The sequence below is a fragment of the Coregonus clupeaformis genome, chromosome 12, assembly GCF_020615455.1.
Source record: "Coregonus clupeaformis isolate EN_2021a chromosome 12, ASM2061545v1, whole genome shotgun sequence".
NCBI classification, from domain to species: Eukaryota; Metazoa; Chordata; class Actinopteri; order Salmoniformes; family Salmonidae; genus Coregonus; species Coregonus clupeaformis.
Window position 1 is genome coordinate 50,662,182 of NC_059203.1, and position 21,209 is coordinate 50,683,390.

The following is a 21,209-nucleotide window of genomic DNA, read 5'->3' on the forward strand; positions in this document are numbered from 1 at the left end:
TGAAAAGGATAAACATACACATGCAAAACCATGGCCAGAACTTGGAAAGAAACGAGCTCGGACTGGGAAAATACGTTTTGTACGGTCAACCAACTAGGACTTCCAAGTCGGGATCTCGGGCCTCTTTCTAGAGCTCCGACCTGAAGATCACTGACCTCGTGATTCGACCTTGTTTTTTTGAGTTTCCAGTTGTCTTGAAAACACCATAAATCCAGAGAATGCCACACTTTGAAGACAAACTTTGATGACAAGGTTTTCCCACAAGAAGGACCGCCACGTCACGTTCAAGTGAGCACAGCACAACGGTGAGTCCAAAAATTGGTTGAGTTTTCCTCACCAAGATTTACATGCTAAAATCGCCACTGGTCTCCACACCTTATTGGGAGAATGTCATATGGTCAGATGAAACCAAAATATAACTTTTTGGTAAAAACTCAACTCGTCGTGTTTGAAGGACAAAGAATGCTGAGTTGCATCCAAAGAACACCATACCTACTGTGAAGCATGGGGGTGGAAACATCATGCTTTGGGGCTGTTTTTCTGCAAAGGGACCAGGACGACTGATCAGTGTAAAGGAAAGAATGAATGGGGCCATGTATCGTGAGATTTTGAGTGAAAACCTCCTTCCATCAGCAAGGGCATTGAAGATGAAACGTGGCTGGGTCTTTCAGCATGACAATGATCCCAAACACACCGCCCGGGCAACGAAGGAGTGGCTTCGTAAGAAGCATTTCAAGGTCCTGGAGTGGCCTAGCCAGTCTCCAGATCTCAACCCCATAGAAAATCTTTGGAGGGAGTTGAAAGTCCGTGTTGCCCAGCGACAGCCCCAAAACTTCACTGCTCTAGAGGAGATCTGCATGGAGGAATGGGCCAAAATACCAGCAACAGTGTGTAAAAACCTTGTGAAGACTTACAGAAAACGTTTGACCTGTGTCATTGCCAACAAAGGGTATATAACAAAGTATTGAGAAACTTTTGTTATTGACCAAATACTTATTTTCCACCATAATTTGCAAATAAATTCATTAAAAATCCTACAATGTGATTTTCTGGATTTTTCTCATTTTGTCTGTCATAGTTGACGTGTACCTATGATGAAAATTACAGGCCTCTCTCATCTTTTTAAGTGGGAGAACTTGCACAATTGGTGGCTGACTAAATACTTTTTTCCCCACTGTATATGTCAAGAGAGGTGTAGCTAGTTACTGTGTGTAAATTAACCCAGAGCTTGTGAGCCAGCCGCATCAAAACCCACTAAGAGTGTGCACCATTTCCTCATGTGATATGCGATTTGGATCTGGGGTGCAGTGAGTAGTAGTGTCTCTACAATGCAGCCATATGCTCAACCTGGTCTGACAGGAGACACGGGTCAGTGAGCAGCACTCCACTATTAACTATTACTACGCTGCAGCATCACAGCTGGCTCTGCACCTGTCCATGGTCCTGAAGAGAGAGAGAGAGAGAGAGAGAGAGAGAGAGAGAGAGAGAGAGAGAGGATTTCCTCGTATTACATGTCCCTATCCCCTTTAACCACATTTAACACTCTTTTCCACTTAGCGCTGCCGCACATTTTCAATATGACCCAGAGGACAAGTAATGTATATGTTGGGAATGGGGAGGCTGTGAGGGCTGCTGGTGGCTGGTGCTGTGGATCATGTGGTTGACTGAGGCTCTATCCCCTAATTCCTGTAACCACTGCTCTCAAAGCGGATCTGAATTAGTCCTGTCCTGCTCGTGGAGAGTGAAACCCCACTACAAGCCTGCTCTTTTAATGTAAGCCCCGGGATTAAACACAGCTCAGGGGCACAGATTGGTTGATGCAGTGGAGGGGGCCCTGATTGGCCCAACAGATGGGTTTTAGTAGGGAAAGAAGCTTTAATCAATCCAGTTTGAACATTGTTTACAGAGTCCAGCAGCAGCAGAGAGAGCAGATTTTATACAGGGAGGGGGAGAGAGGAGAAGAGAGGAGACAAGAGGGTTAAGAGGCCTGGGTAGGTGTTGCATAAAGCTTTCTAATTGATTTATTTATCTAGGTCTCCGCTCCTCTATTGACCGGATACTGTAATTTCAGAATAAACATGGTTAGCTTGGTTGGATTCATTTTACTCTGTGATTTGTGTCCCCTCAACAACACAGATCTGGACAGACCATAGCCAGTAGCATTTGCTTACGGCATTTCCATGTAAAAAAAAACATGAGCACTAACGTGAAGTTCATTGGAGCACGTCAAATATGGTTTCAAATGACAGCTAAGAGTCTATATCTTTTTTTTTATTAACACATATATAAATGCTTCAACCATTTTCTATCATAAACATTTGGAAAAACAAAGGCTTTGATTTCTGGTCAAACAGATGGAAATGGAGTCTTAGAAAATATATACAGTGGGGAGATTATTATTGCATGACATAAGTATTTGATACATCAGAAAAGCAGAACTTAATATTTGGTACAGAAACCTTTGTTTGCAATTACAGAGATCATACGTTTCCTGTAGGTCTTGACCAGGTTTGAACACACTGCAGCAGGGATTTTGGCCCACTCCTCCATACAGACATTCTCCAGATCCTTCAAGTTTCGGGGCTGTCGCTGGGCAATACGGACTTTCAGCTCCCTCCAAAGATTTTCTATTGGGTTCAGGTCTGGAGACTGGCTAGGCCACTCCAGGACCTTGAGATGCTTCTTACAGAGCCACTCCTTAGTTGCCCTGGCTGTGTGTTTCGGGTCATTGTCATGCTGGAAGACCCAGCCACGACCCATCTTCAATGCTCTTACTGAGGGAAGGAGGTTGTTGGCCAAGATCTCGTGATAAATGGCCCCATCCATCCTCCGCTCAATACGGTGCAGTCGTCCTGTCCCCTTTGCAGAAAAGCATCCCCAAAGAATGATGTTTCCACCTCTATGCTTCACGGTTGGGATGGTGTTCTTGGGGTTGTACTCATCCTTCTTCTTCCTCCAAACACGGCGAGTGGAGTTTAGACCAAAAGCTCTATTTTTGTCTCATCAGACCAAATGACCTTCTCCCATTCCTCCTCTGGATCATCCAGATGGTCATTGGCAAACTTCAGACGGGCCTGGACATGCGCTGGCTTGAGCAGGGGGACCTTGCGTGCGCTGCAGGATTTTAATCCATGACGGCGTAGTGTGTTACTAATGGTTTTCTTTGAGACTGTGGTCCCAGCTCTCTTCAGGTCATTGACCAGGTCCTGCCGTGTAGTTCTGGGCTGATCCCTCACCTTCCTTATGATCATTGATGCCCCACGAGGTGAGATCTTGCATGGAGCCCCAGACCGAGGGTGATTGACCATCATCTTGAACTTCTTCCATTTTCTAATAATTGCGCCAACAGTTGTTGCCTTCTCACCAAGCTGCTTGCCTATTGTCCTGTAGCCCATCCCAGCCTTGTGCAGGTCTACAATTTTATCCCTGATGTCCTTACACAGCTCTCTGGTCTTGGCCATTGTGGAGAGGTTGGAGTCTGTTTGATTGAGTGTGTGGACAGGTGTTTTTTATACAGGTAACGAGTTCAAACAGGTGCAGTTAATACAGGTAATGAGTGGATAACAGGAGGGCTTCTTAAAGAAAAACTAACAGGTCTGTGAGAGCCGGAATTCTTACTGGTTGGTAGGTGATCAAATACTTATGTCATGCAATAAAATGCAAATGAATTACTTAAAAATCATACAATGTGATTTTCTGGATTTGTGTTTTAGATTCCGTCTCTCGCAGTTGAAGTGTACCTATGATAAAACATTACAGACCTCTACATGCTTTGTAAGTAGGAAAACCTGCAAAATCGGCAGTGTATCAAATACTTGTTCTCCCCACTGTATATATATATATATTTCATCAAGGATCACTCTGTACTTTGCTCCGTTCATCTTTGCCTCGATCCTGACTAGTCTCCCAGTCCCTGCCGCTGAAAAACATCCCCACCGCATGATGCAGCCACTACCATGCTTCACCGTAGGGATGGTAACAGGTTTCCTCCAGACGTGACGCTTGGCATTCAGGCCAAAGAGATTAATCTTGGTTTCATCAGACCAGAGAATCTTGTTTCTCATGGTCTGAGAGTCTTTAGGTGCCTTTTGGCAAACCAAGTGGGATGTCATGTGCCTTTTACTGAGGAATGGCTTCCGTCTGGCCACTCTACCATAAAGGCCTGATTGGTGGAGTGCTGCAGAGATGGTTGTCCTTCTGGAAGGTTCTCCCATCTCCACAGAGGAACTCTGGAGCTCTCTCAGAGTGACCATCGGGTTCTTGGTAACATCCCTGACCAAGGCCCTTCTTCCCCGATTGCTCAGTTTGGCCGGGTGGCCAGCTCTAGGAAGAGTCTTGGTGGTTCCAAACTTATTCCATTTAAGAATGATGGAGGCCACTGTGTTCTTGGGGACCTTCAATGTTGCAGAAATTGTTTGGTACCCTTCCCCAGATCTGTGCCTCGACACAATCCTGTCTCGGAACTCTACGAACAATTATTTCGACCTCATGGCTTGGTTTTTAATCTGACATGCACTGTCAACTGTGGGACCTTATATAGACAGGTGTGTGCCTTTCCAAACCATGTCCAATCAATTGAATTTACCACAGGTGGACTCCAATCAAGTTGTAGTATCTCAAGGATGATCAATGGAAACAGGATGCACCTGAGCTCAATTTTGTCATATCAAAGGGTCTGAATACTTACGTAAATAAGGTATTTTTTTATTTTTAATAAATTTGCACACAAAAATACTGTTTTCGCTTTGTCATTATGGGGTATTGTGTGTAGATTGCAACAACAAAAAACATATTTAATCAATTTTAGAATAAGGCTGTAACGTAACTAAATGTGGAAAAGATCAAGGGGCCTGAATACTTTCCGAAGGCACTGTATATTCTGTTTTGCAGAAATTATTTGCCTTCTGTAAGTTTAAGAAATATTGCCTAGTGTCTTGTCATTCTGTTACCAAAACCCCACATACTGTATGTGACTCGTTTCAGGAAACTAGGTGTATTTCGCACGTCACTACTTCACAGGAGAGGCATTTGAACGTAAACATAATGTTTTTATCAAAATGCATTTTTTGTTAGCAGAAATGTCTTCTGGAACATGTGAACTTTCACGTGCCTTAATAACAAACTTGTATGCCATCTGTAAATACGAATAAAATGGTTAAATTATGAGCCTAGTTGGTTTAGCCACGGAAAAAGACAGGAACCTTACCTCTAGCCATGATTGGCTGAGATAATGGATGGGCTGGACATGCCGAGAGATGAGTTCAGATTGGTCTGCCATGTAGCATGCTTCTGTCTATAACATGAGCTGCTCAGTATGTGTAGATCATTCTTTCTACTGCGGCTTTTTTGAAATATATAATAATGAAGAACTGCAAAAGTGTTGCTACTGCATTTTTTTGGTACTAACCTTTCCTCTGTCCCACATACAACATCTGTAAAGGTCCCTCAGTCTAGTATTGAATTTCAAGCGCAGATTCAACTACAAAGACCAGGGAGCCTTTTCGAAAGCCTCATAAAAGTGTAGTGATTGATAGATCGGTAACAATATCAAATCAGACATTGAATATCTCTTTAAGCATTGTCAAATTACTAATTATGCTGTGGATTATGTATTAAACCACCCATATATATCAAAATACAGTCGTCCTTCTGAACTGAGCTGCAGCACAGGAATAAAACTGCTCTGGGATGTTACCATGAGGCCATTGGTGATTGTAAAACAGTTACAGAGTTCAATGGCTGTGATGGGAGAAAACTGAGGATGGATCAACAACATTGTAGTGACTCCACAATAATGATTTAAATGACAGAGTGAAAAGAATAATACAAATATACCGAAACAAGGAACTAAAGTAATACTGCACAGCTGAGGAACATGCTTCCTGAAAGTATACTTAAAAAAAAAAAATGATAAAATGTTTTAGTCATTTAGCAGACGCTTATCCAGAGCGACTTACAGTTAGTGAGTGCATACATCATTTTTGTATTTTTCATACAGGCCCCCTGTGGGAAGCGAACCCACAACCCTGGAGTTGCAAACGCCATGCTCTACCAACTGAGCTACATCCCTGCCGACCATTCCCTCCCCTACCCTGGACCAATTGTGCGGCACCCCATGGGTCTCCCGGTCATGGCCGGGTACGACAGAGCCTGGATTTGAACCAAGATCTCTAGTGGCACAGCTAGCACTGCGATGCAGTGCCTTAGACCACTGCGCCACTCGCCATTTTCTTAATATCTCAAGAAAATATAGTTAAGTAAACTTTCAAAAAAAGTATATTTAATTTAAATGTCCACAAAATATATTTAAAGTAGGGCTGTCAAAAATAGCGCGTTAACGACATTAATTAGTTGTTTGCTGTTAATTACGTCAATTTTTTTAACGCATTTCACGCATGCGCAGTGTGACAAATTATTCAGGTCAGGAAAGTGGTTGGGAGCTAGAGGCGAGATGGAGCAAGGTGAGCCTATTGACGGATTCAAATATAAAAAGAATGATGATGGTACAGTTAACAAGTACAAGGTTATTTGCAAGATTTGTAAGAAGGAGTTTCAATTTCACCGGAGCTGTTCAAGCTTGAAGTACCATGTCAACGCCAAACATGCGTTTGCTGGGCCGTCAGATTCAGCAAGTGGTTTGCGCCAGACCACGCTGAATGTTTGCAGGCAATTAACAAAATCAACCTCAGATAATTTGACCAACACAATAGCAAAATGGATTGCAAAGGATTGTAGATCATTAGCATTGTAGAAGACTCAGGTTTCCTTGATGTTTTGCAAGTGGCGTCTCAAGACTCATTCTATAAGCCACCGTCAAGAGCCACAGTTATGAAGAAAATCCACGAGCTCTATGAAAACGAAAAAGAAAAAAGGAAAGAGGTCTTGGCTCAAGTAAATCATATCGCCCTGACAGGAGACCATTGGACATCAGTGAGTAACAACAATTACCTCGGAGTAACTGCACATTTAATCAGTGACACGTGGGAACTGAAGTCTTTTGCGCTGACTATATTAAAAACTGAGGAGCGTCATTTTGCGGAGGCTTGTAAAGAACAGTTCCTGTCTGTTGCACGTGAGTGGGACATCGAGGGCAAGACTACAACCATTGGGACTGACAGTGCACGCAACATGGTTGCCGCAATTCGACTTACACGCTATGAACACATGAACTGTGTCGCTCACATGGTGCAGAGAAGTGTCACAGTGAGTCTTGCTGACAGCGCCTTTGTAAATGCTTTGGCCAAGGCTCGCAAAGTTGTCGGTCATTTTAAGCACAGCCCAGCAAATGCTGCGGAGCTTCAAGCACAACAAGTCAGCCTGGGAAAGAAGCAAGAGCCATTGATCCAGGATGTTCCAACACGTTGGAATTCGACGCTGGAAATGGTCAAGCGCGTGAGCAGAAATAAAGAGGCTGTCATCGCAGCCCTGGACAATCAGGAGCACAAACTCGTTTTGCCGACCGCAGCAGAGTGGGATAAACTGCAGAGGCTGGAGACACTTCTAGAGCCATGCAGGTAAATCAGTCTGTAACTTATCAAATAACATCGCTTTGATTATTTTCTGGAATGAATTAAACCAAGTCAAATATCAATAACATGTATCTATGTAAAAAATAATGATGATGATAATAATAATAATAATAATATGTTGATAACCACTGTTCTAATAATACACTGTCTCTGTGTGCATGTGTGTGTTTGTGTGCGTAGGTATGTAACTGAGCTCCTGGGTGGAGAGGCCTATGTCTCCTGTTCTGTGGTACTACCTTCTCTCTGCCACTTGCGTCTCAAGATGGAAGCCTGTGATGAGGACCCTGCATATGTGGTGAGATTCAAGACCAAGTTCAAGGAGGACCTAGCATCCCCGTCAAGAACAGCTCAACAATGCATGGCTCCAGATTGCTACAGTTTTGGATCCTCGTTTCAAAGACTTGAAATGCCTGCCCAAGACAGACAGGGAAGAGGTGTGGACCACACTTGAAGGGATGCTGCAACAAGAATCACCCAGAAGGTCTTCACAGACACATGATGATGGGCCACCCAGGAAGAAAATCAGCCTTCTGCAAATGGGCTCAGATTCAGAATCAGAAGATGAAGAGGTCCAACCTGCCATACAGAGGTACAGAGCAGAGCCCACCATTAAATTGGAGGACTGCCCCTTGAGGTGGTGGGCATCTCATTCAGGAGCCCATGAGAAGCTGGCCTCACTAGCTCACAAATATCTAGCCACTCCTGCAACCACTGTTCCCTGTGAACGACTTTTCTCAGTTGCAGGTCACATTGTGAACAAGAAAAGGTCAGCTTTACTTTCAGAAAATGTGAACAAGTTAGTTTGCCTCAGCAACTGGCTGAAAGATGATGAAGCTCAGTAGATTTGAAAGGTGATGTTCAAACAAAAAGACCAGTTTCAGTGCAACATGTTATAGTAGTTAGCAACTGGATTTTTGAGCAACTGGATTAAAGAATGGAGGAAAAGGTAAAAGATTGTTCTTTGGTTTGATTTAAAAGTTTTATTGAAAATGTTTTTTTCCACAGATGACTCAAATTGTGCAAAAATGTGGTAGGTCACTGTTATGATTTGACTACATTTATTGCTTTCTGTTCAATTGAATACTGTAAATTGTACATCCTGGTTAAGAGGAATGCCAAAGAGGAAGTGATGGAACATTACAAAGACAAATATTATGGTGTGTAGTATGTTTCAGCTTGATTTAAAACACCATTATTTGGCTGTGTTAATAAACAGACATAATATGAAAATTATGTATCTGTGTCCTGTTATTTATCTTTTGGTATGCATTTCAGAAAAAAAATGGTTAGGATTCAGGTGTAATTGCAAATAGTGATTAATCATGATTAATCCACTGAAAATTCTGATTAATTTGATTAAAAATTTTAATCATTTGACAGCCCTAATTTAAAGTATACTTTCAAAAACGCATGTGCACAAATATTTGCATATTACCCAGCATCCTTTTCTGCAGCTGAAGTTTTGATTTATAATATGATACTGTTCCTCATATTTAGCTTATTCAAATGTTTTGATATTCATTTTCAAACGGAATAAGTTGTACTTTTAATTACACATTACTTATTACACATTTTATTGAAACGTTAATTTATTACTGTAATATGAACAACTAAAGTGTGAAATGCCAATGGTGCACAGTTCTCAAACGTCTATATTATTAATTGATGCTCCAGCCACAACTGTTTTGAAAATAGCTTGTTAACATTGGCTGAGAAGGTGCCTTGGCAGCGCTAATTACAAAAGCTAATTTGGTTGATAAGTAGAAGTGCATTTGTACAAATTTGCATGAAACACATTATTAATACTTTGTTTTGTAAAGAAAATACAGTAATTCTAATTCAAATTCCATTTTAATATACTTCTAATTTAATTTACTTAAACGCTAATAAAATACAAATAAAATTGACATTACATTTATTAAAAAATGTTCCAATTTAGATTGTTTTATATATAACTCAAATATGTTAACGAAGTATAATCTAAGTATATTTCAATATTTGTTTCCCCTGCTTGGGTAGCTATAGCATAGCTAACTGTGGTGAAGTAAATCCATATGAAGTTAATATGTAGCTCAGTGAGTAAATCACTGCTTTACCAGTACTAACACTACCGTCTTTGTTTTGTTACCAAACGCGAAGCTGTCTCCAAAACTGCAAGGTGTCGCTATGGTAATATGCCTAGCTTAGCTGTCAAAGGGAATGTGCTTGCTGGTCAATGTGATACAAAATGCTGCAAAGTAATATCAAAACGTGCAAACTACAGTTTAGGTAAAGTTTTAAGGACAAAACGTAATTATGTTTTAATTAACTAGCTTGCTTTCAAAGTTAAGAGATTGGGTGTATGTTGCTTGTGAAATTAGTTAATCCCTCAATTTTGCACTTCTGTTTTTAGCAGAGTGACATTCTGTCTTATCCAACAGGCACCAAATGTGAAAATACATATTGTAGTTTTCTCGTAGGCTACCCATCCCACTCACCCTCTGCTCTGCATGGCCACACAGACACCTCCCTCTCCACTGAGAATGCTTGAGTATGTCATTGTATGTCATTGTCAAGTTCATAGAATTTAGGCTATAGGCCTACATTGATCCATGACAGACAGACAATGTGACTATTCACTAACTCCACCTCTGTGTCTATGTGTTTCAGGAGTCAACAGACAACAACAATTCAGCCTCACTGAAGTTTGTCCAGAAAAAATGCAGTGTACACATTCATTTGAATAGCTTATTTTGAAGGTAGGCCTATGTCACTGTAAAGAACATCATAACTCACACATGCCCAGAACACTGAGAAAGAAAGGATTCTCTCTCCCCCCAAAAAAGCTAATCAGGTCACCGTCCATGATTGTCCAACCCTGCTAAAATCCCTACACCACCTAAATGAAGTAGAGTAGAATCAGGATTACAACAAGGCTAGACAATCATGGGCGGCTTGACCCGGGTGTTGATGTACACAGTGAGTAGGAATCCCTGCCTGATTCTCAATTTTCTGGGCTAAACTGAGAACAGCAAAATGGTAATGTATGGACTGGATCCATGACAGACATAATGAGAATTCAGCATCCTACCTATGTGTTTTATGTGTCTTACAGGACTGAGGACACCCGGGCTCTGTGATGCAGACCAAGGACAGAGGCTGAGCAAGCAGCAATATTGTACTATTGACATAAAGTGAGGATGTGGATGAAATTGTAAATATATACAGTGGGGAAAAAAAGTATTTAGTCAGCCACCAATTGTGCAAGTTCTCCCACTTAAAAAGATGAGAGAGGCCTGTAATTTTCATCATAGGTACACGTCAACTATGACAGACAAATTAAGAAAAAAAAATCCAGAAAATCACACTGTAGGATTTTTAATGAATTTATTTGCAAATGATGGTGGAAAATAAGTATTTGGTCACCTACAAACAAGCAAGATTTCTGGCTCTCACAGACCTGTAACTTCTTCTTTAAGAGGCTCCTCTGTCCTCCACTCGTTACCTGTATTAATAGCACCTGTTTGAACTTGTTATCAGTATAAAAGACACCTGTCCACAACCTCAAACAGTCACACTCCAAACTCCACTATGGCCAAGACCAAAGAGCTGTCAAAGGACACCAGAAACAAAATTGTAGACCTGCACCAGGCTGGGAAGACTGAATCTGCAATAGGTGAGCAGCTTGGTTTGAAGAAATCAACTGTGGGAGCAATTATTAGGAAATGGAAGACATACAAGACCACTGATAATCTCCCTCGATCTGGGGCTCCACGCAAGATCTCACCCCGTGGGGTCAAAATTATCACAAGAACGGTGAGCAAAAATCCCAGAACCACACAGGGGGACCTAGTGAATGACCTGCAGAGAGCTGGGACCAAAGTAACAAAGCCTACCATCAGTAACACACTACGCCGCCAGGGACTCAAATCCTGCAGTTCCAGACGTGTCCCCCTGCTTAAGCCAGTACATGTCCAGGCCCGTCTGAAGTTTGCTAGAGTGCATTTGGATGATCCAGAAGAGGATTGGGAGAATGTCATATGGTCAGATGAAACCAAAATAGAACTTTTTGGTAAAAACTCAACTCATCGTGTTTGGAGGACAAAGAATGCTGAGTTGCATCCAAAGAACACCATACCTACTGTGAAGCATGGGGGTGTAAACATCATGCTTTGGGGCTGTTTTTCTGCAAAGGGACCAGGACGACTGATCCGTGTAAAGGAAAGAATGAATGGGGCCATGTATCGTGAGATTTTGAGTGAAAACCTCCTTCCATCAGCAAGGGCATTGAAGATGAAACGTGGCTGGGTCTTTCAGCATGACAATGATCCCAAACACACTGCCCGGGCAACGAAGGAGTGGCTTCGTAAGAAGCATTTCAAGGTCCTGGAGTGGCCTAGCCAGTCTCCAGATCTCAACCCCATAGAAAATCTTTGAGGGAGTTGAAAGTCCGTATTGCCCAGCGACAGCCCCAAAACATCACTGCTCTAGAGGAGATCTGCATGGAGGAATGGGCCAAAATAGTGTGTGAAAACCTTGTGAAGACTTACAGAAAACGTTTGACCTGTGTCATTGCCAACAAAGGGTATATAACAAAGTATTGAGAAACTTTTGTTATTGACCAAATACTTATTTTCCACCATAATTTGCAAATAAATTCATTAAAAATCCTACAATGTGATTTTCTGGATTTTTTTTTCTTATTTTGTCTGTCATAGTTGACGTGTACCTATGATGAAAATTAAAGGCCTCTCTCATCTTTTTAAGTGGGAGAACTTGCACAATTGGTGGCTGACTAAATACTTTTTTTCCCCACTGTACATGTATATATCACAGAATGGGTCCATGTTTTGTTATGTCCCCAAAGCACACACATCCCTGGGTCGCTCCTCTTTTCGGTTCGCTGCAGCTAGCGACTGGAACGAGCTGCAAAAAACACTCAAACTGGAACGTTTTATCTCCATCTCTTCATTCAAAGACATGGACACTCTTACTGACAGTTGTGGCTGCTTCGCGTGATGTATTGTTGTCTCTGTCTTCTTGCCCTTTGTGCTGTTGTCTGTGCCCAATAATGATTGTACCATGTTTTGTGCTGCTACCATGTAGTGCTGCTACCATGTTGTGCTGCCATTTTGTGTTGCTATCATGTTGTTGTCATGTCGTGTTGCTACCATGCTGTGTTGTCATGTGTTGCTGCCATGCTATGTTGTTGTCTTAGGTCTCTCTTTATGTAGTGTTGTGGTGTCTCTCTTGTCATGATGTGTGTTTTGTCCTATATTTTAATTAAATGTAATTGTTTTAATCCCAGCCCCCGTCCCCGCAGGAGGCCTTTTGCCTTTTGATAGGCCGTCAATGTAAATAAGAATTTGTTCTTAACTGACTTGCCTAGTTAAATAAAGGTTAAATAAAATAAATAAAAGTAATGTTGTAGTCCATACACATAAACAGTGTAATATCTGGATGAAGTTTGATAATACTAAGTAAATAATAAGGAACATACAGTAAAATTACATGATATGTATACATGTAAGATGTTTATTGATAGGCAATGCATTTTATTTTATTTTTATTTAAGCAGGAAAAGCCCATTGAGACCCAGAGTCTCTTTTTCAATGGAGACCTGTCCAAGGAGACAGCAACAATCAATCAATTACTGAATTAAAACATACAACAATACAATACAATACAATACAATTCAACAACATGATCCAGCCTAAAAAAGCATTTACACTGCTCTGTAACAGAGTCTCCCATCAAAATGTGTTCACATAAAAAAAACGGACAGAGATTTTACCGTCAAATCTGTTGCCAAACTTTACATCTGCACTGTTCTTCGAGTAATTGTGGTTTTGTAAAATTTTCTGTGGAAATTGATAAAAGTAGTCCTTGTGCATAGAGTTGTATGATTTGTTTAACTTTGCAATCAATGTTTTTTTGTTTGGCATACTTTAAAGTGAAAAATTGGAGTCTCTCCGTCATTCAGTTACAGTGGAATTTTCCTTACACAAACAGGTGTGCTGTAATGATGTGAACAACATTAGTGAACAAGATTAGTAAATCCTGGGCTGTATAGGGCTATACATGTTGCTATAGCGATAATGACATTGCACTGGCGACGACAGGAAATAAAATACATGTATAGAGAATCATCAAAAATATCAATATTTTGAAGAACTGTATGATGTATCATGAATACATTTTTGAGTTGTTGATTATTGGGGAGATTTTTGAGGGGAGAAATGGAAAAGCAGCCAAATCACTGGTGCCTGTAAGATGAGGGCTGAAATGTATATTATCCCAAAAGCTAAAATCATTGTAAGCTGTCAGAAGGATTAGGCAAACATGACAGACGAGATGAGGTCTATTTCAAGAGAGAATAAAGACAGCCTCATGAGAGTCAAAAGAAAGTAAACAGAAAAATACAGAATATATTTACTATACTTTTATCAATGTTTAACATCTGACAACTAGCTGTCATTAGCTAGACTTAGAACATGACACATTATGAAACATATACTGTAAGCTCAGTAATGAGCATGGTGGTGAGGCGTGTAAATTAACTTTGACCATGACAACTGAAAATAGCAGTGTATCGACAGCACTGTTCTCTAGTCTAGACTGTACTTTGTCTCTACTATCTGGAGTTATAAAACAGGAGCTACAGACTTAAAATAACATTGAAGACTGAACATTTTGGACCCCTTTTGTTTTTCCGTAACAATATAACTAATTATTTGAGCGGGTCTAATAAATAACTAATCAGCCCTCCTCCTTTGTATACACATAGAGTGTAAGTAGATTTGCATTCATCAGATAGTTTATAACTGAGTTACAAAGAAAGAATACTAAGTAGGTATGCTCCTGCATGGGGCTTGTTTGCTCTCTGGGCTTGGAGCAGTTTAACTGCTGTGGTGGACTGTTGATTGCTGTCTCCTCGCCTCGCCTCTCCTCTCCTCATCTCTCCTCTCCTGCAGTAGTCTGTCTGTCTGCCTGTCTGTCTGTCGGTCTGTGTCTTTGCCTCAGTCTCAGTATCACCTCCTCCAGGGGACATATAGCTGAGAGAAATACCTAAGCCTATTTTCTCATTACTAGTTGGTAGCAGGGTTGAAAGATAAGGAACAGAAGGGTTTGTTGTGGGACTGACCTTTTAAAAATGTTCCACAATAAAAAAAAGCGAGAGGAAACACAACATTCGCATGGATCAAGGGAATAATCTAATAACAAATGTCCCAGTGAGGAAATACTGTACACAGACTGGAGATTAGGGCTGGGTGATATATTGTCTTTTAAGGTATATGGATCCACATACCGGTATGGATTTTTATAATACCACCTACAAAGGTATTTTGATATAGTTCAACAAATTGGACTACTTCACTGTCAGTTTTGTCCTAGTTTGGTTGAGTATAAAACAATCCGAATGGAGAAAGCCCAGTAAAACCACTTAGAATTAACTTGTTGCCATCCTAGGGTCATGCAGTACTCATAAAACATATTTAGAACTATTATTATTAGAAACATAAAATATAATCAAATATTGCCATACCATAAAATATATTGTGATATGATATTTTGGCCATATCGCCCAGACCTACTGGAGATGTGTTCTTTATTCTGCTCAGTGGCGAAAAATCTAACCCCCATATTCTGGTTGGCCATGTTTAAACAGTGTCACTGGTAAAGAAAATGACTGGAACCAAATTAAGTAGAACATGGAAAACAACATGAAAAATAGCATGTTCCTATAGCTGGAACGGTGTGTGTGAGCCACGGGTTGGTTTGTTTCATCCAGCTTTCATCTCCTATTAATCTAGGACATGATCAAAGTGTTTTTCTCCTGTTCTCTATGTTATTTTCTTCCCATTTGATCAATTCCTTTATGATTAAACAAGAGAATCAAAAGGAAATTCCCACAAGGAATGTAGGAGAATGAAAACAGAACATTTGTAAACATTTCACACCCGCACCTATTTCAACACATTGACTTTGGAAATGTGGACCACCACCAAAGAAACGTGCCACAAAAATACAATAACATAGACAGTGAGAATAGAAAATACTAACCACCTACAGCAGGGGTAATCAAATCCTACCCTGGAGGTCCGGAGTACTGCTGGTTCTACCTGATAAGTAATTGCACCCACCTGGTGTCCCAGCTCTAAACCAGTCTCTGATTAGAGGGGAAGAATGAAAAAAAGCAGTGGAACTGGCTTTAAGGTCCTGATTTAAATTTGAGGGACCTACAGTAACAGGATTGAAAGAAAAAAAACACAATTGATACATTTTATGACGAGTAGAACTTCATAGTGGTTCCTGACTGGGCTTAACATGGCTTAGCTACCCCAGCTAACTACCTATAACTACTACTACATAATTCAACGCCAGTCAATCAGGAAGTCCAGACACGTTCCCCTGGCCGTCCCTCAGAAGAGGCAGCTTAGTGGCAATCTGCTATCGACATCAGCCTGCAATCTGAGAGCCTTGTCATATTGAACCATGCAATGCAACTCTGTCATGTCAGATAGTGTGGCATCTACCACGCAAGTACAAACACTGATGCAGACAGACAGACAACTCTAGCCTCCAGCCTCGCACACGTCTCACGCCATTCAGGTCCAACGGTAAACATTGAGATTAAACAAGCTAGAACGTTTCCGTTGTGTTGCATACCTCGGAAAAGGCCTGCCAAACCGTGCATCCTGTAAATCCTGTACAGATGTACATCCTAAAAGGAATCCAACAGCGTTTGGAGGTAGTGACATAATTATGCGGTATAAGGGACTGCCCTCCGAAGCATCACAAAGGGGTTTTGTGAACTGACCCCCTCTACTGGTCAATAGGTGATATGGTCTGTCTTCTATGGCATTAGTCGGGCCCTGGATTTTTCCTGATGTCCATGTGACCTGACCAGGAAAAACTCCAGGCCCTGGTTTGAGGCTTCTGGCCCTAGTATGTGTGCCTCAGTGAGAAACATGTCTGAGGTACATGTCTGAGGTTGGGGACATCAGTTGTATTGTAGAGCAACCCCTTATCAGCCTACGACTGGATTATCACAAACAAAACACAAAATAATAAACAAAGTCTTAACATGGTTTTCCACCACTGTTGTGTTGTGGGTGGCAGTCAGAGGACAACATGATACAGAGTGTATGTGCTGCATCTGTATTGTCTCCCTGGGAGAAATGGGAGCGGTTCCAAAACCATCAGAACAAACATGCTGCAAATCGAAAGTTCACTTCAGTTCAGGCATATGATGGGTGGTGATGACATCTAATCTACCTTCCTCCTCCTTCCTCCTCCTCGCCCCTCCTCTCCTCCTCCCTCCATCACACAGACATCCAGAAAGTGACAAGACAAGCAGACGGTGTTTGGAGTGCTCTGCTAGAAACAGTGTGAAGTCGTCTTGTTGCACGAATGAAGAAGCTGGTTAATGAATTGGCACTGTCTCCCCACTTCCCCTGCCAAACAGTGGCGAGCATTTCAACAATATAGCCCAGGCATCAGTTTCTCAGCCAGTAGGTCCCCATCTCTCCCATCCTCATCTCTCCCATTTGTTTTCCTCCCCCTTTTATTTATTCATCCTCATTTCTTCTCCATCGGTTTCCCCATGATGTACACCCTCACTATGCTGTGTTCCTAATTACCTCAAGGCTACTCATTACCAGTGACACACTAAACATCTCCTCAGCAGAACCAGACAACAAAAAGAGCCCACCATCATACTGTGATCTGTATTGATACAAAGGGAGATAAAGAATAGCTTTTATCTTTTGACAAAATGCTACACAGGGGCGTGAATAGAGTATGTTCTTACATTGTAACATAACTACAGTGCCCGGGTAAGAAAATGTCAAAAGGAGTTGGCCTTGCTTGAGAGAACATAGAACTGTAGATGCAGAGAGTTTGATCTAGTTCTAGCTAAGGTATAGTGATTCCCCCTGAAGTGGGTATACTGTGCGTCTGACATGGACAGCTCCACATTGCCACAATTGACAGAACCTACTGGGAGTGATACTTCTATACGTTTACATTTCAGTAGTAGCTAGCTGCCACCGATCGATGCTTCTGTGTCACACTAGTCCTGTCTTTATTATTCACACCTGTTACCCATTATGCTTATTTGTTTTCCTATAATTACCTCTGTTTTCCCTCCTGAGTTTGTGCGTGATTGTCCGTTGTTTTACGTCGTTTGGTGAGCTGTTGTGCTGCTCTTCCCTGCGTGGAGGGTTTGCTATGGTTTACTTTTGTTTTAGTAAATCCATTCATTTCTCAGTTCTGTGTCCTGCGCCTGATTCCGTTTCACCACTTCACCCAGACGTTGACAGAATCACGCACCACCTATGGAGTCAGCAGGCATGTCCGATCCCAGCGCCTCGGTGGAGGAACGCATCCAGCAGCACTCGACCATGCGGCAGACTCTAGGTTTGGCTATGGATCGAGTGGTGAACACCATGGATCGATGGGAGAGAGGTGGGTTTCCTACACTTCCTCCTCCTCTGATTTCTCCCCCATCAAGACCATCAAACCCTGGATCCAGTGGAATTCGGCTCTCGCTCCAGAGGGAATATGATGGGAGAGCTGCCAGGTGTAAGGGTTTCCTGCTCCAGGTGGAGCTCTACCTGGCAACCATCCACCCGGCTCCCTCGGGATACGAGAGCATGTACGCCCTCATCTCCTGTATGTCGGGCAGAGCGCTGGAATGGGCCAACATGGAGTGGGGTGGAATAGACGCTGAGTCCGTACGTTACGAGGATTTTACCCGCCGTTTCCGGGCAGTATTTGATCATCTGCCGGAGGGGAGAGTGGCTGGGGAGTGTCTGTTTCACCTCAGACAGGGAAGGAGGAGCGCACAGGACTTCGCCCTGGATTTCAGGACACTGGCAGCCAGCGCGGGATGGAATGAGAGGGCCCTGATTGACCACTACCGATGCAGTCTACGGGAGGACGTTCGAAGGGAGCTGGCCTGCAGGGACACGAATCTAAACCTGGACCAGCTGGTAGATTTATCGATCCGGCTGGATAACCTGTTGGCCACCCGCGGACGTCCGGATCAGGGTCCGTCCTGTCCATCCCCCAGCACTTCCGACTCCACTCCTATGGAGCTTGGAGGTGCTGATGTGGAGAGACCCGGCAAGGGGGTGGTCTCCTGCACCAACTGTGGCCGAAGAGGACACACTGCGGGCCGGTGCAGGAGAGGAACCTCATGGAATCGAGGTAGCAGGCAGAGCCCTGGTGGACCATCCCAGGTGAGTAGGCACCCAACTCACCCAGAGCTCTCTGTTGCTCACATGATGGTCAATGTACATTTCCCTGGGTTTTCCCCACATTCCCAGCATAAGGCACTCGTAGATTCCGGCGCAGCTGGGAATTTTATGGATAGGCTGGTTGCGCATAAATTACGGATTCCTATATTGCCTGTAGATGTGCCCTTCCCCATACGTGGCCTAGATAGTCACCCTTTAGGGTCGGGTATGGTTAGGGAGGTCACAGTTCCACTCCAGATGGAGACGCAGGGGGGTCATGAGGAGAGAATTCGTCTCTTCCTTATCGATTCTCCTGCATTTCCTGTGGTGCTGGGGCTTCCCTGGCTAGCCACCCATGACCCCAGGATTTCGTGGCAACAGAGGGCTCTTAAGGGATGGTCACCTCAGTGCTCGGGAAGGTGTGTAGGTGTTTCCGTCAGGGCAACTACGGTGGAGAGTCCAAACCATGTCTCCACAATGCACATTCCCTCAGAATATGCCGATTTGGCTCTCACCTTCTGTAAAAAGAAGGCAACTCAATTACCACCCCATCGACGACGGGATTGTGCGATAGATCTCCGGGAGGGCGCTGCACTTCCCAGGAGTCACGTGTATCCTCTGTCACAGGAGGAGACGGAGGCTATGGAGACATATGTCACCGAATCTCTGGGACAGGGATACATTTGGCCCTCCATTTCTCCTGCCTCCTCGAGTTTCTTTTTTGTGAAAAATAAGGATGGAGATATACGCCCGTGCATTAACTATCGAGGTCTAAATCAGATAACCGTAAAATACAGCTATCCTCTACCTCTCATAGCTAGTATGAGGGAGTCATTGCACGGGTCGCGCTTCTTCACAAAATTGGACCTCAGGAGCACGTACAATCTGATCCGTATCCGGGAGGGGGACGAGTGGAAGACGGTATTTAGTACCACCTCTGGTCACTATGAGTACCTCGTCATGCCGTACGGGTTGATGAATGCTCCCTCAGTCTTTCAATCCTTTGTCGATGAGATTTTCAGGGATCTGCATGGACAGGGTGTAGTGGTGTATATAGATGATATTCTCATCTACTCCGCTACACGCGAACATGTGTCCCTGGTGCGCAAGGTGCTTGGTAGACTGTTGGAGCATGACCTGTACGTTAAGGCTGAGAAATGTCTGATCTTCAAACAGTCCGTCTCTTTCTTAGGATACCGCCTGTCAGAGTCAGGGATCGAGATGGAGTGTGACCGCATTTCAGCTGTGCGTAATTGGCAGACTCCTACCACGGTAAAGGAGGTGCAGCGATTTTTGGGGTTTGCCAACTACTACCGGAGATTTATCCGGGGCTTTGGCCAGGTAGCAGCTCCCATAACCTCTTTGCTGAAGGGCAGACCAGTGCGCCTGCAGTGGTCAGCTGAAGGCGCTGTTCACCTCGGCTCCCGTGCTGGCTCATCCGGATCCTTCCTTGCAATTCACAGTCGAGGTGGATGCGTCCGAGGCTGGGATAGGAGCTGTACTGTTTCAGCGCTCGGGTACACCTCCCAAACTCCGCCCCTGTGCATTCTTTTCGAAGAAACTCAGCCCGGCGGAGCAAAACTATGATGTGGGGGACCGGGACCTTTTAGCTGTTGTGAAAGCTCTTAAGGTGTGGAGACATTGGCTTGAGGGGGCAAAACACCCTTTTCTCATTTTGACTGACCACCGCAATCTGGAGTACATACGGGCAGCGAGGAGACTGAACCCTCGTCAGGCAAGGTGGGCCATGTTTTTCACGCGTTTTGTGTTCACCCTATCGTACAGACCAGGTTCCCAGAATGCTAAGGCAGACGCTCTGTCCCGGCTGTATGACTCAGAGGAGCGGACCAGGGAGCCCACTCCCATACTTCCGGCTTCTTGTCTGGTGGCACCGGTGGTGTGGGAGGTTGACGCGGATATCGAGCGGGCGTTACGCACGGAGCCCTCTCCCCTCCAGTTTCCAGTGGGTCGTGTGTACGTTCCGTCTGAGGTTCGCGATCGTTTGATCTATTGGGCTCACACGTCACCCTCTTCTGGCCATCCTGGCATCGGTCGGACAGTGCGCTGTCTTAGTGGGAAGTACTGGTGGCCTACCTTAGCTCAGGATGTGAGGGTTTATGTTTCTTCCTGTTCGGTGTGCGCCCAGTGCAAGGCACCTAGACACCTGCCCAGAGGGAAATTACAAACTCTCCCCGTTCCACAACAGCCGTGGTCACACCTATCGGTGGACTTTGTTACGGATCTTCCTCCGTCACAAGGTATCACCACGATCCTGGTTGTTGTGGATCGGTTTTCTATGTCCTGTCGTCTCATTCCTTTGCCCGGTCTCCCTACTGCCCTACAGACCACGGAGGCCCTGTTTACACACGTCATCCGGCACTACGGGGTACCTGAGGATATAGTGTCTGATCGGGGTCCCCAGTTTACATCACGGGTCTGGAAGGCGTTCATGGACCAT

The 21,209-nt window shown here is 43.5% G+C and overlaps 2 protein-coding genes across 4 annotated transcripts in view; one reads left to right on the top strand and one right to left on the bottom strand.

The window, feature by feature from the left end:
• The window catches only part of LOC121578720 (chemokine-like protein TAFA-2), a 171,231-nt gene that overhangs the window by 118,349 nt on the left and 31,673 nt on the right, over positions 1–21,209 (bottom strand). The gene's annotated exons all lie outside the window — the stretch shown is intronic.
• On the top strand, positions 6,946–10,648 carry LOC121546469 (zinc finger BED domain-containing protein 4-like). The gene is made up of 3 exons (XM_045224016.1): positions 6,946–7,514; positions 7,710–7,865; positions 10,624–10,648. Exons 1-3 carry the CDS (start codon positions 7,129–7,131, stop codon positions 10,646–10,648), a joined length of 567 nt encoding a protein of 188 aa, XP_045079951.1. The 5' UTR covers positions 6,946–7,128.

Bases quoted from the DNA above. Each gene is read 5' to 3' on its own strand.
- LOC121546469 (XM_045224016.1), top strand. From the start codon at position 7,129: ATGGTTGCCGCAATTCGACTTACACGCTATGAACACATGAACTGTGTC. The intron at 7,515-7,709 runs GTAAATCAGTCT...TTGTGTGCGTAG, and splicing joins ACACTTCTAGAGCCATGCAG to GTATGTAACTGAGCTCCTGG. The intron at 7,866-10,623 runs GTCAAGAACAGC...TGTGTCTTACAG, and splicing joins AAGGAGGACCTAGCATCCCC to GACTGAGGACACCCGGGCTC.